Source organism: Belonocnema kinseyi, chromosome 3, assembly GCF_010883055.1.
Source record: "Belonocnema kinseyi isolate 2016_QV_RU_SX_M_011 chromosome 3, B_treatae_v1, whole genome shotgun sequence".
Lineage (NCBI taxonomy): Eukaryota > Metazoa > Arthropoda > Insecta > Hymenoptera > Cynipidae > Belonocnema > Belonocnema kinseyi.
In genome coordinates, this window is record NC_046659.1 from 142,244,138 (window position 1) to 142,259,052 (window position 14,915).

The window sequence follows — 14,915 nt, forward strand, 5'->3', positions numbered from 1 at the left end:
TTTGTTAAAACCTCATGTTTTTTAATTGAAAATTCAACATTTTTTTATGTATTTCCTTCCCTCATTGACTCTAAAATCATCTTTGATTGAAAATCAATGTGTCATGTTGAAAATTTATATCTTTGGGTGGAAAATTAATCTTCTTTGTTGAAAATTCAACCATTTAATTACAAATGTATGTATTGTGTTGAAAAATTCCTCTTTTTTATATAAAATTAATCTCCTTGGCTACAAATGCAAATATTTGGTTAAAAATCCATCTTTTTGAGTAGAAAATTAATCTTCTTATTTCAAAATTCATCTTTTTGGTTGGAAATTTAACTATTTGTTCGAATATTCAACTGTTTTGTTAAAACCTCATGTTTTATCATTGAAAATTCAACATTTTTTTTATGTATTTCCTTCACTCATTGACTCTAAAATCATCTTTGATTGAAAATCAATGTGTTATGTTGAAAATTTATATTTTTGGGTGGAAAATTAATGTTCTTTGTTGAAAATTCAACCATTTATTTACAAATGTATGTATTTTATAGAAAAATTCCTCTTTTTTATAGAAAATTATTCTTCTCATTTCAAAATTCATCTTTTTGGTTGAATAATTATCTATTTGTTCGAAGATTCAACTGTTTTGTTAAAAGCTCATGTTTTTGGCTTGAAAATTCAACATTCTTTATGTATTTCCTTCCCTCATTGACTCTAAAATCATCCTTGACTGAAACTCAATGTAGTATATTGAAAATTCCTCTTTTTAATAGAAAATAAATCTACTTCGTTTAAAATTAAAATAATTGTTGAAAAATTGATCTTTTTGAGTCGAAATTTTTACTATTTATTCGAAAATTCAACTGTTTTTGTTAAAAGCTCACATTGTTTCTTCAAAATTCAACATCTTTTAAGACTCTTCTATCTTGATTGCCTCTAAAATAATTCCTGGTCGAAAATCCATTTTCTTCATTTAAAAACAGTATCTTTAGTCTCATCCTATTAAAATACGCGAACTGATATAAATACAATGGCGAGTCCGAGACCTCTAAATAAAAAAAATAAATAAATAAAATAAAAAATATATGAAAAGTTGAAAATTACCTGTACAATATAAAACAGCCAATAAGTACAAATGCAGAGCATCGTTAGAACCAAAACTCCAGCCCGGAAGAGAAAAACTCTCGGCATTGTGGCATTTCTCGGTCGTAAAAAGACGGCCCAAGTTCCTATCGCTAGTAAAACTAATTTAAACGTTAATCCGAGTAGCTGGCCCTTGCACTCGGCATTGCAGGCAAACAACTGCTGCTTCTTTTGCACCGGCAGAATTGATAAATAGTCGGGGTAGGATGCTACTTTTGGCAATATGACCATAGCTATTGGACTTAGAAAGGCGCCAAGGCCCAGAAACATTGCGACCATCGAGCCGACATAACGATGGCACTTGAAGCCGAACGAAGTCTCGCTCTCGGTCGGCCAATGGCTGACATCTTCCGTCGATTCGGAACGATCCGAGGTGTTGCCGGTGATGGCGGTCGTATTTTCGCCCCAGTTCTCATCCTGAGGGAGAATTTGCACTTCGATCACTTCTTGGCCCATATTGTCGACACTGTCACCTCGTATGTTCACTGTCGTTTGAAATGGGGCCATATCATTCGTCTCGAGATTGAGACGGTCCTTCCTTTGACCTCTGCTACTCCTACTGGAAGAATAATAAAAAAAAAAGAAAGAAAGAAATTTGAGCATGAGTCTCTAAAGGTAGACACGGTGTGCCTGAACATGGATTTAATGGAAAAAAATTTCACCATAGATATTCCAACGGGAATTGATTAGTACATTAAAATGAAGCAGCTATGCTGAATTTCAACAACTTTTTCCGGGCCGTTTCGAAAAAAAGTGCCTTTGAAATTTACAAATATCAAATTTTCAAATTTAAGTAATTTACTATAGAAAAATTATATTTATTGTATTATTTACCTATATTATTACCTTTTCATAATCATAAGATTAATATTATAATATTAATAATAATACTTAAATGCACATAATGTTGAATTATTACTAATTTTTAAAAATAAATCTCTTTAAAATCTGAATAATTATAAAATAATTACGAAATAATTTCATTATATGCGCATTCACTTTCAACATGGCTTTTTTTAAATTAAATTTAATAGTTAAAAGTATTTTACAGTGATTATTATTGTATATGTCTTATACAAATTATATCCATTAATATAACACAATTATATTTAATTTGTTATAAAAATTTATAGAATCAAATAAAGTTCATTTTTCTATGTCATTTATATTTTCAAAGTTTGCTTTTAAATCTTGAGAAAAAAAAATCTAGAACTGCTAGAAACCAGCCCTGTGCATCTCTCCATATTTCAGATTTCAACTTGACCCCGCAACTGTCCTAAGTTGATCAGTTCCTAATATCTCCAGCGCGGCGCTAGTTGTCCCATCACTCCCTGCTTTTACATAGAAAGTAATGGGACTAAATCACTTTTTTGATTTTTTTGTAAACAAAATGTTACTTCCATGCAAAAAAATTCTTGAAATTAAAACAATGTTACTCATTTAACATTTCAAAATAATTTTCCAATTATTTTCTATGAATACTAAAGACAAAATATGATTTATATGGTCGTATAATAATCCTGGCAAAGTGGAATATATCTTAGATTTGGATTTGAATAAAAAGTAAAATATGATTCTTAAAATTTATTGTCGAAAACAAATTAACAATATTGTTAATGGAATGTAAAAAAAACCCGGAGATAAAATTTGAATAGTACTAAGTTTAAACTTACCATGTGAATACTCTCACTTATGAATATATAATGCATATAATATATTTCTAATTAAATTGAACTAAAATTACATTTGAAACCATTTTATTTAATAATCAGTGAAAAATAAAAAAATTAATTTCTTTAATTGCTCTCTTTTTTCATTATATCCTTTTAAGTCTTTAAAACAAAGATGTTTAAACATTGATTATATTTACATCTTTGACGTTTTATAACATTATAATTTATATTTGTTCCTCTGAAAAATAGTTTTTTTTTTCAAGAAGTTGAATTATTGAATAAACTATTTTTAATGTTCTTTACAGTTTTATGCTATATGTTCATAAATAAAAATTTAATTCAATTTCAATTACATTTTTCTCAAAATATTCAATAGTGTAAGTACTCGATAAATCCTCAAATATTAAGTTTGAACTTGTATACTATTAAAACTTTTTTCACAAGACTATTTATATATTTTATTGATATAAATATTATTTACTGCGTTTTCAGATATAAAAAGGAATATATTTAACTTTTTATTCAAATTAAAATCTAATATATCACTTTACCAAGTTTATTTGGTAACGTTTTAATTTATGTTTTCCATTAGCATTTATATACATCGTTTGGAAAATTGTTTTAAAATATAAAATGTGTAACATTCTTTTCATTTCAATATTTTTTTTACAAAAAAAAATTTTGTTTATTAAAAAATTTTTAAAAAGTGGCCTGCTCCCATTGCTTACAATGCAAAAATTGGGAGTGATGGGACAACTAGCGCCGCGTTGAAGATATTAGGAACTAACCAACTTAGGACACTAAGGGATCGCCATTTTGTTTTCAGGTGCTGCTAGAAACACAGAAAAAAACTAAGAATAAAATTTGTTGCAGGAATTGTTTTAGAGCGATAAAGTTTTGTTTAACCAACTTCGCGTCTTTCAAAAAACATGTGTTTTTCATGAAAACACAAAAGAAAGTTTAACCGATATTTGTGTAAAGTTTATCCTGTGAAGTTAATTTCTGTTGCAGAGAATCTTTCGTCGGAAATCGATGTAAAGTTTACCTTCTGTTTTTTTCTGTGAAGTCTTGAAAACACTTTACATATTAAAGGCATTTTATACAACAAAAACTACGTAAATGTCTATTTTATTCAACAGTATTTTATTTAACAATCCTGCATTTGCCGGCTATTCTGGTAAAATACTGTTAAATAAAATAGACATTTTACGTAGTTATTTTGTATCAAATGCCTTAAATATGTCAAGTGTTTTCAAGACACACTAGCAGTTGGAGATTCTTGTTTTTCTCAAGATTTAAGAGCAAACTTTGAAAAAATATTTCTGCTTTTCAAGAAAGCTACTGTTGTAACTTGGAAATATATATTACACAAAAAGTGCATGCAGTGTTTTTTCATTTATTACATTTCTGCCACAGAACAGGCAAAGCCCTGGGATTTTTTAGTGAGCAGTGCATAGAATCTGTTCATGCCGATTCCAAAACAACCTGGGATAAATATAAAGTAGCTTATACAAATGCTAAGTTTATCCTGAAAATTTATTAAAAGCAGTTCGAGAATACAACTCGCGCCACGTTTGAAATTGAATAATAGACATAGAAAAATGAACTTTATTTGTTTCTACAAATTTTATAAACAATTAAATATAATTGTGTTATATTAATGGATATATTTTGTATAAGATATATATATATATAATAATAATCACTGTAAAATACGTATAACTGTTAAATTTAATAAAAGAAACTATTTTGAAAATTAATGCGAATATAATTAAATTATTTCGCAATTATTTTATAATTATTCACTTTTTTAAGAGATTTATTTTTTAAAAATTAGTAATAATTTAACATTATGTGCGTTTTAATATAATTATATAATTATGAAATGATACTAATATAGTGAAATGAATACAATAAATATAACTTTTGTAGTAAATTACTTAAATTTGATATTTTTTAATTTCAAACGCACTTTTTTCGAAACGGCTCGACAAAAATGGTTGAAATTCAGGCACACCATGTAGACCCTGTATCTATTTAGTATAATCAACGAATACATAAAACAGGCAACATTTGGATGTCCTCAACAACAATTTATGATATTTATTTAAAAAATTAAGTTTTGTCCCGATTTTTTTTTTTTTTTTTTTAAATCTCTTTATATAGTAATTTTAGAATAAAAAAAAGTTGTTAAAATAAATTGTATATCAATAATTATATCTTTGCATCGTAAAAATTTGCTGTGTGGGTCGAGAAATACTTACGTGTTTGACACACTATTGCGTTATATTTTGTTAAAAATTCATCTTTTAAGGTGCAAAATTAATAATTTTGGTCGAAAATTCCACTTTTGGGTTAAAAGTTGAATTACTTTGTTAAAAATGTATTGTTTGGTGCATGACTTACGTTGAAAATTGATATCTTTGGTTGACAATTTAAATTTTTTTAAAGTCCTTGACTTTTGTTTGATTGTTTATTTTTTTAATAAAATTAAACTATTTCAGGTAAAGATTCGTCACTTTAGTTAAAAATTCATCTACTTGATTAAAACTTTAACTTTTTTTTTAAACATTCGGTTTTTTTTTGTAAAAAAAAATTAATTTTTTTGATTGAAAATTATAGTATTTCATTTTTTGGTCAAATTTATTTTTCTCAAAAGAAAATGCAACTATTTGGCCGAAAATTTATCTTTTATAGTTGAAAATCCAATAAACTGTTTAAAATTTAATATTTTTTTTAATTCGCCTTTTTCTCTAAAAAATTAATCTTCTCAGTAGAAAATTCATGTTTTCGGTTAAGAATTAAATTATTTCGTACAAAATTATTCTGTCTTGAGAATAAGAAAGTTTTGTAAAAATTTATTTTGACTTTTTTTTTAAATTAAAAAAAATTGTTATTCACATTTATATTTTCTATGTGTTTTTGGACGGCCCATTCTGAATACTTTTGAATCCCTTATCACTTTTTTTCGCAAGGGTTACAGTTATTACTAGAGCTCTGAAATAATTAATCATAAATAATTTTGATCTCTTCGAGATATTATCATGAAAAGAGACCATGGGAAAGTAATTTTGAAAATCGATAGTTTCAGAGTTGTTTGTGGATATTTAGGGAAAAGAAGGTAATAAGTTGTTAGAGACAGTACACATTGCGATTAATCGTATCTCTGATACGCAGAATATTAATGAAAATTAAATTTTCTTTTTCTTTGTATATGTGAGTAAAGCACTAAATTATTTACATTTAATCAAATATTTTTTAAAAAACTGATAAATAAATCTTCATAAAATTTTATATATTTAAATTTTATTATAATTTCAGTAATTTATGACTACAAAATGAATAAAAAATATAAATACCTTTTTTTTAAGTTTTCGATGAATATCGTATAAAAAATGGTTTGCACTTAAATATCATTACAATTGTTTAAACAATAGAAATACTTGACATACCGAGTACCCTTAAACCTCAGTTTTGACCGCTGGGAACCCTTAAACTTGAGACCCTTATTTCTATTCGAAACTCCACGCTAAATTGAGAATTATTAAACAAAATAATGAATATTGAGTTTTCGTTACTTTAATATTGTTAATATTTTTGGTTGAAAATTTATTAATTTAGTTGAAGATTCATCTCGTTTGGAAATATTAATTTCGTTTTTAACTTTTTTTATTTAGTCTTGAAAATGGATATTTTTTAACTGAAAATATAGAGTTGAAAATTCATCATTTTTTTTTAAATTCAACTATTCCAGGTAAAAATTTATCACTTTAGTCGAAGATTCAACACGTACTTTGAAAATGTAACTATTTCTTTTTAAATGTTTTTTTCTCTGGAAAATTCTTATTTTTTTTAACTAAAATATGTGACCAAAAATCATCTCGTTAGTAGAAAATTTAACTATTCCAGTTAAAAATTCATCATTTTATTTAATAATTCAGATTTTTGGTTCAAAATTCATTTATTTTAATTAAAGATTCATAATTTTGGTTAATAATCCATCTTTTTTGTTTAAAATTCACCTTTTTGGTAGAAAATTCCTTTATTATAGATGAAGATTTATCATTTTAGTTAAGAATTCTTTTTCTTTTAAATTCAACTATTCTAGTTGAAGAATCATTTCGTTTGAAAATTTGTTTAACTTTTTCATTAGTGTTTTTGTTCTTTAAAATGGAAATTTTTTAACTGAAAGTATATAGTTAAAAATTCTTCATTTTCGTTTAAAATTCAACTATTCTAGTTGAAGACTCATCACTTTTTTGTCTAATTAATTTTTTGGTTGAAAATTCATTTATTCTAGTTAAAGACTCATCATTTTAATAAATAATTAATATTTCTTCTTTTAAGTAATTTTCCCTTTTTCTCGATTTTTAATTAAAATTGTTTTGGTTAATAATTCATCTTTTTGGTTGAAAAATCATTTCTTCCAGTTAAAAGATTCATAATTTTAGTTAATAATTATATTTTTTTGTTTAAAATTCAATCATTCCAGATGAAGATTCAACAAGCTGTTTAAAAATGTAACTAATTCTTTTTAATTCGTTTTTTCTGTGTGTGTGCTGAAAATAGTTATTGTTTAACTAAAAATTCATCCTTTTTTATTGAAAATTACACTGTTCCAGTAAAAGATTCATTACTGTTATAAATAATCAATCTTTCTTCTTTAAATTAATTTCCCCATTTTCTTGATTTTAAATTGTTTTGATTAAAAATTCAGATTTTTGGTTGAGAATTTTTCATTTAATTTATTAAGAGATTCGTAATTTTATTTGATAATTAATATTTTTTGTTTAAAATTTAACTATTCCAGATGATTCATTAAGCTGCTTAAAAATGTAACTATTTTTGTTGAAAATTAGTTGTTTTTTTTGTCTGTTGAAAATCGTTATTTTTTAATTGAATTTTTATCCTTTTTGGTTGAAAATTAAATTATTCCAGTTGAAGATTCATCACTTTAGTGTGATAATTTTTTTTTTTTTAATTAAGCAACTCAATGAAATTTAAAAAATGGAACACTAAAGCTACAAAATTTTCCACTTGAGGTAATAAAAACTGAGCTACAAATGAAATCACTCAAAGTGGAACTGTTAAATTTTTAACTTTTAAAATCGAAATTTAAAACTTTTTAATTTAAAAATGTTGTATTCAAATGTTCAATAATTTATGCGTATAAGATTGAAGGTACTAACATTTTTCAATGCAAAAAAAAAATAAGTCCACGTCATTATTTTCAATGCTCTATATCAAAAAATCAATCAAAGAACTTTAAAATTTTCAAAATTATATAATTTTAAGGAATTTTAAGCTGGAAACATCACATATTTAAAAATTGAAAAAAGTTTAACTAAACACTTCTTAAATTAGAAATTCAATTATTTTCTTTTTAAATAGTTAAAACATCCTTGGAAAGCTTCAAAAATTTATTGCAAAATCTTGAGAAATCTAGAAGTTGTTTTAAATTTAAAATTATTTTGGAAATTTTTTCATAACTTCTAAATATCTGTCAAAATGACTGGCATTTTTTCTACAACTTTAAGAAAATCCTGCAAATTTTAGAAAATTTCTTTGCAATGGATATGTAGAAGTTTTGAAAAGATTAAAAATTAATGTAAAGCTTGAAATGATAGCCTAATATAAAACAAAATGCAGATTTTCGCAGATTTTGAACAAAAAAATTAGATTCTTTTCAAGAATTGTGAAATTCTTCAAAAGAATAAAAACATTTTCTTAAGATTCCTAGAAAAATTAAAAATAACTTTTCATTTTGATAAAAAAATTTCACTTAGAATTTAAGCATTTTTCAAATACAAAAATTAAAATGTTAACGTTCAGAGTTTAAAGGATCTTAGAAATTGTAACGATTCCAAGTTTTCTATGTCAAACAATTCAGTTAAAGATTCTTTGCTTTTAAATATTTGGTTTCAATTCACTTATCTTAAATAAAAATTCAAATATTGGTAAATATTCAATAATTAATATTTTTTTAAATTAAAAATTTCGAATTTAATGGGTTAAAAATTAGATATTTTAGGCTGAAACAATATTTTAAATGTAAGAATATATTATTATGACGTTATTTTTAAGTCCACAAATAAATCCTTTCGACATTAATAATACTAAATAATTACAAAAATACTAATAATAATAAAAATAATTGGTCAAAATTAAATTCAAGACGTTCAAAATTTAAGATTTTTTTTCAAATCGAGAATCTGTAAAATAAAATTATTTCAGAATAAAATTTCGAAAATAGAAAAAATTAAAAACTTTGAAAATTGATTACTTAAAAATTGAAAGGAATTAAAATTGCATTAGCGCTTTCAAATAAAAATAATGTTTAATTTGATACTACTTTCAATTAATTTAAATGTATCAGTCAAAGCTGCTTAAATTGTAGAATTTGACTATTTTATTACATTAAAAAAATATTAAAATTGATCCCAAAAATTTGTCTAAAATAAACAAATTAATTTTTCGTCATTTTTACAATTAAAAATGTAAAATTTTTAAATTATAAACCTTTAAAATTAAATTTTTCAAAAAGAAACTTTCAAAAAAGAAAGTAATTTTTAACTTTAAATAGAAAATTTTTTACACAGGCTATGACAACTTAAAAGGGAAAATTCTTTGCATTACTATTAAGATCGTAAAAATGGTAATTTATTTATTTTTGGCGTCTAATAGATATGATAATATCATCAACTATTTAAGTCCATTTAACAATTTTGGCAAACTTTTCATATTGAAAAAAATTTTACTATGAATTTTAACGTTTTTTTTTTTAATATTAGGTAATTGAAACTCAATGAAAAAAACAATTTTTATGGAATTTAAATTCTGAGTATGAAAAATTACAATTGTATTGAATATTTTATTTCATAATTCTCAATTTTAACGTCAAGTTTCGAATAGAAATACGGGTCTCGAGTTTAAGGGTTCCCAGCGGCAAAAATATGACGACAGTTCATCAATGTTAACAAGAGTGATTGTTTAAACAATTTATTATTATTGTTAATAATATTCTCTTTAAAACATGCTACAAAATTGCAGTTAAAAAAAAATTCACTTTTGGTCGAATTTTCAATTAAGATAAGTCATGTAATTTATTGAAGCCAAGGAAATTAATTGTTTAAAAAATGTATTATTATTAATAATATTATATTTGAATAATGCTACAAAGATGCGGGCTTTTCTGAAATTTCTGGCTTTTTGTACCATTTTCAATGAAAGTTAGGTAATAATGAATTCAAGTTAACAAAAATAATTGTTTAAAAAATTTATTATCATTGTTAATAATATTCTCTTAATAGAATCTTGCGGTTTTTTCTCAAATTTTCAACTCTGTCTATTTTTCATTAGGCGTGACTTTACAATTAATTATATTTAGCAAAAATAATTGTTTAAACAATTATTTCTGCTAAATCTAATTAATTATTAAGTTATTAAGTTTATAATTATTAATTATTAAGTGAAAAATAGACAAACAGTTGAACATTTCAACAACAAAAAAACCGCAACATTCTACCAATTAAGCAAGGAGAATATTATTAACAATGATAATAAATTGTTTAAACAATTTTTTTTTAACTTGAATTCATTATTACCTCAGTTTAATTCAAAATTGAATAAAAAGCCAGAAATTAAAAAAAAAACCGCATCTTTCTAGCATTATTCAGATATAATATTATTAATAATAATAAATTGTTTAAACAATTAATTTTCTTGGCTCCGATTAATTAAATTGTAGCATTTTTCTAAGAGACTATTATTAACAATAATAATATATAGTTTAAACAATCACTATTGTTATTTAAATGTAATCCATTTAATTGAGTAGAATTGAGTAAAATTAGAAGAATTTAAAAGAATTCATGTGAACTAAAAAATATTTTAAAATTTTTTAAATTTCCATCGAATAGGGTAAAATGGATACAATTTTTTTTTTGTAAATCAAGGAATGAAATAAAGTTTAAATAAAATTAAAGACAAATTAAACTAAAAAAATCAAATAAATTTTAAACAATTTCAAAATATTTAAAAAATAAATTCAATTGGGAATGAATTGAGACAGATTCAAGAGAATTCTAAAGAAATAAAAATAATTCAGGATAAATTAATAAGAATTCAGGGAGAAGATCAAATAAATTGAACCTCATTGGAAAAAATCCGAAATAACCCATTGATTTCAGAAAAATTGAAGTGAATTTATAAGAATTCAAGGGAATTCAAAGTAAGTTATCGAGAATTTAAATAATCAATAGAAACCGAAAGATCAATTTTTTAAAAATAATTTAGTTTAAATTGATAAGAATTCGAAATGAATTTAAAAAATCAAATATATTTAATTTACTTTAGTAAAATTTCAGTGAATTTAGAATAATTTAAAGGAATTCAAGAGATTGATGAAATTCTTTAGAATTTAAAAGAATAAAAATGAACAATATTTTAAAAATCAATAAATTTGAATCGAATTTAGTCAAATGGAATTGAAAAGAATTCAGGAAGAATTCCAAAGAATTTACTTGAGTTGAAAACCAAATCAAAAAATAAATAAATAACACATTAAATAAATTTGGTGTGAATTTATTGAACTTTAGGAGAAACGAGAACAATTCGATAAATATCCTAAAAATATCAAAGCGATTAAAATTGGACAATTTAATATCGAAAACTAACTTTTTCTCCAATTAAAAATGAATTAAAATATTCTAAAAAACACCTTTCGAAATAATTAGTATTTTTAAACGGGAAACGTTAAAAATAAAAACATTTCTACTCCCGAACATTGAAACTTAAATGATTACGAACTTCATTAAAAACTGAAAAAAAAATTATTCACCAAAAATTGTAATATTAAAACTTTTTTTATACGCAAATCCTTTAAAATTTTAATTGCTGCAAGTAAATTTAAATCGCTTAAAAATTAATAATTTTTAAATTGCTAATAATACTTTATAGAATTTAAGCAATTTAACTTTAATTGAAAATTAAAACCTATGAAAGGAAAAAATTTTTAATTTAGCCATGCTCATTAAAATTCAAAAATCTGAAATTGTAACCGCTTAAAATTACCGAAATTGTCCATTTACTGATGTATCAATTTTAGATAGTTTAATTTTGATCATTTTTTATTTTAAACTCAATTTTTAATTTTTTAATTTCACATCTTCATTCATAATTATTATTCATTGTAGAAATTTTGAAATTTAAAATATTTTTCAATTTGAAATGAGTTAATTGTTTAAATATTTGACCAAAAATCAGAAAATTTTAAGATATTACATAGAAAATTAAAAATTAAGCTAAAGAATACAAAACAATATTTCAATTGAAATGAATTTAAACAAAATTAAAAATAAAATAAAAAACTTAACTCAATCCAGTAAATTTAAAATGAGCTCGAAAATTTAGAAGAATTCCAGTAAATTAAAATATTCAAGAGAATTCCAAAAAATTTGAAAGAATTCCGAAAGAGTTCCAAAAAAAAATTCAAATCTAATTTTGGAAACCCTATTAATTTCTAACCACGGAAGTGACTAATGATTACAAAAGAATTCAAATTAAATTCTAAAGAATTCAAGTAAATTGTAACACAAATTTAAACGAAAAAATTCCATTGATTAAAATAATATTTGAGTGAATTTAGAGAAATTTAAGAGAAATGAGAAGAATTCGATCAAATGTATTTAAAAAAAAAACTAAATTTAAAAAACAATCAAGAGAATTTAAAACAATTTAAAAATGTGAAAAATGCCTTAAATTTAGTAAGTTTGAAATGATTTTAGAAAAATTAAAGAGAATTGAAAAGAATTTGATGAAAATCTTAAGAATTCAAGGTCCATTGAAAAGACTTTAAAACGAATTAAACAAAAACTTTTTAAATATCAACTAAATTTTATAAAATTTATTAAAATATTATGAAAACCCGCAAAACCTGATGATTCTTCCTGAAATTCTGAAAAATTTATTAAAACCGTATTCAAAATTTTGTTTAAATCCCTTAAAAATATTAAAAGCCTTGGAAATCCCTTGAAATTTATTAAAATAAATTCCGAGAAGCTTTTAAAATTTCCTAAAATATTTAAAATTCTTTGACATCATTCGAAATCCCTTCAAATTTTTAAAGGTCTTAAAAATTCCTGGGAATCTTTTAAAATACATCCAAATATTTCCAATCCTTCGAAATCCCATTCAATTACTCAAATCAATCACACATTTTTTTAAAATAAATAAATTGTGATGAATTTTCAAATAAAATTGTGAATATTTTACTGGAATTTGAATTTTAAACCAGAAAGATAACATTTTGTCTGAAATAGGGAATATTTAAATATAATAATACAATTTTTGAGCAAAAAGATGAATTTATACCAAAAAAAATATGAATTTTCAATTAAAAAAGATAATTTTTCAACAAAAAAATTCATTTATTAAATTTTTAGTCGAAAAATAAATGTTCGACCAAAGAAATTATTTTTTATTTAAAACTATGAACCTTCAACCAAAACAAATTAAATATAACAACAGAGTTTAACTTTATACCAAATAATTTCATTTCCAGCACAAAAGATGAATTTTCAACAAAGTACATAAATTTTCAAACTAGTTTAATTTTACAATAAATAAATAAAAATTAAATAATAGATTGTTAATTAATTAGAATAAACTGAGATAATCTGAAAAATCTGTGACCGTAGATAAAATATAAATCACTTTTCTAAATTGAAAAAAAATTATTAAATCAATTAAAACTTCAATTTTACTGCAATCAGAAGGTAAATTCCGAGTAAAGTCACATCCTGGTTAAGAATTCAAATGCTTTGTTAAAAATTCGTCATTTTTTATTAAATCCAACTATTTTATTTTATATTAAAATATTTTTTTCTGAAATATCAATTATTTCTTTTTTCAAGAAAATATAAGTATAATTTTTGTCTAAATAGTAGAAAATAGGTGCTCGAAAAAGTGTATAAAAATATTATCTTTTGAATGATTTTTTCATTCAAATAAAATTAATAAAGACCTTTCGTATTCTGACATCTACGCAGTGAAAAAAAAACAACATAATAAATTACAGATGGCCATAAAACCATAAAAAAAACAGGTATGTGACGCAAAAAAAACAAAAGTAATTAAACTAGACCTGAAGCCTTGAAGCTGACATCAAAGAATTTGAAAAGGGGACAGAAAGAAAGGAAAGCACTTAGGCTAATTATGATAATTAAGTACCTCGTATTTCGATGTGAGTTGTGTCGATGGTGAGATTTGTTGCTGTGAGACCTATGGTGTTTCTGAGAACCCTTGCTATGCAAGCTATGGCTATGCTCACTAGCCCCTGATTTTATGCTCTCCGTCTCCATACCCGGGACAGGCAGCCCAAACTCTACCCGAAACAAGCATACCCTTCTCTGCACACTGGCAAACTAGATCCACGCAGACATCTCGATCTCGTTCCTCGGAAATTAGATTTCGGAGCACCTCGTGGATGATTTTGACGGCACGCTACCCGTTGCGTGCCCCGTCGACAGTCCCAACGCTCATTATTTTATCCCATGTAGTTCGCGTCCCGTTCATGGAGGCTGATTCATCCACAAAAATTTTCCCCGTCGGCACTACACGTAGCTTCACTTTTCAACAATACGCCGAATGTCATCGGCAATTCTTCCAAAAACTGACGCCGACACGCCTAGCGTTTATCATTTTCTACCCCCTTCTTGCCCTTCTTTCTCTATCACTTTGGCCTTTTCCGTCCTTCCCTTTCGTCCTTTCTGCATTCCGTTCACACGAGAATGTGACGCCGTGTTGTCAGATTTCCGACTTTTCTGCCATTTTAATTACAAATTCTCGGAATCTGGGCGGCAATTTTGAATTAGGTATTTTCACTTCAATCAACAGTTAACTTCACTTCGTAGATTGCTGAAGGGAAAACAAGGGACCAAATGCATGGGATTCAGTTCATTTCTACCCTATTTTGCTAATATCTTCGTAAAAGCTAATTTTTTATATATAAGTGTATTTGAAAAATAGTTTTGATTTTTTAAATTACTATTTGGTCACTTGTTTTCCCCCTCAGCAATTTACTAAGTGAAGTTAGCTGTTGATTGAAGTGAAAAT

The 14,915-nt window shown here is 24.6% G+C and overlaps 1 protein-coding gene across 2 annotated transcripts in view; it reads right to left on the reverse strand.

Annotated features, from left to right (window-relative positions):
- Window positions 1-14,603, reverse strand: part of LOC117169525 (vang-like protein 1) — a 29,063-nt gene extending 14,460 nt beyond the window's left edge. The window contains exons 1-2 of one of the 2 annotated variants that reach the window (XM_033355946.1): window positions 14,031-14,603; window positions 1,090-1,684 (exon numbers count right to left, since the gene is read on the reverse strand). In XM_033355946.1, coding sequence (XP_033211837.1) covers window positions 1,090-1,684; window positions 14,031-14,161 — 726 coding nt within the window. In that variant the 5' untranslated portion in view covers window positions 14,162-14,603. Of the gene's footprint in view, window positions 1-1,089; window positions 1,688-14,030 lie in introns of both variants that reach the window. The other variant, XM_033355945.1, reaches the window with a different exon arrangement.
- Between the last annotated feature and the right edge of the window lie 312 nt (window positions 14,604-14,915).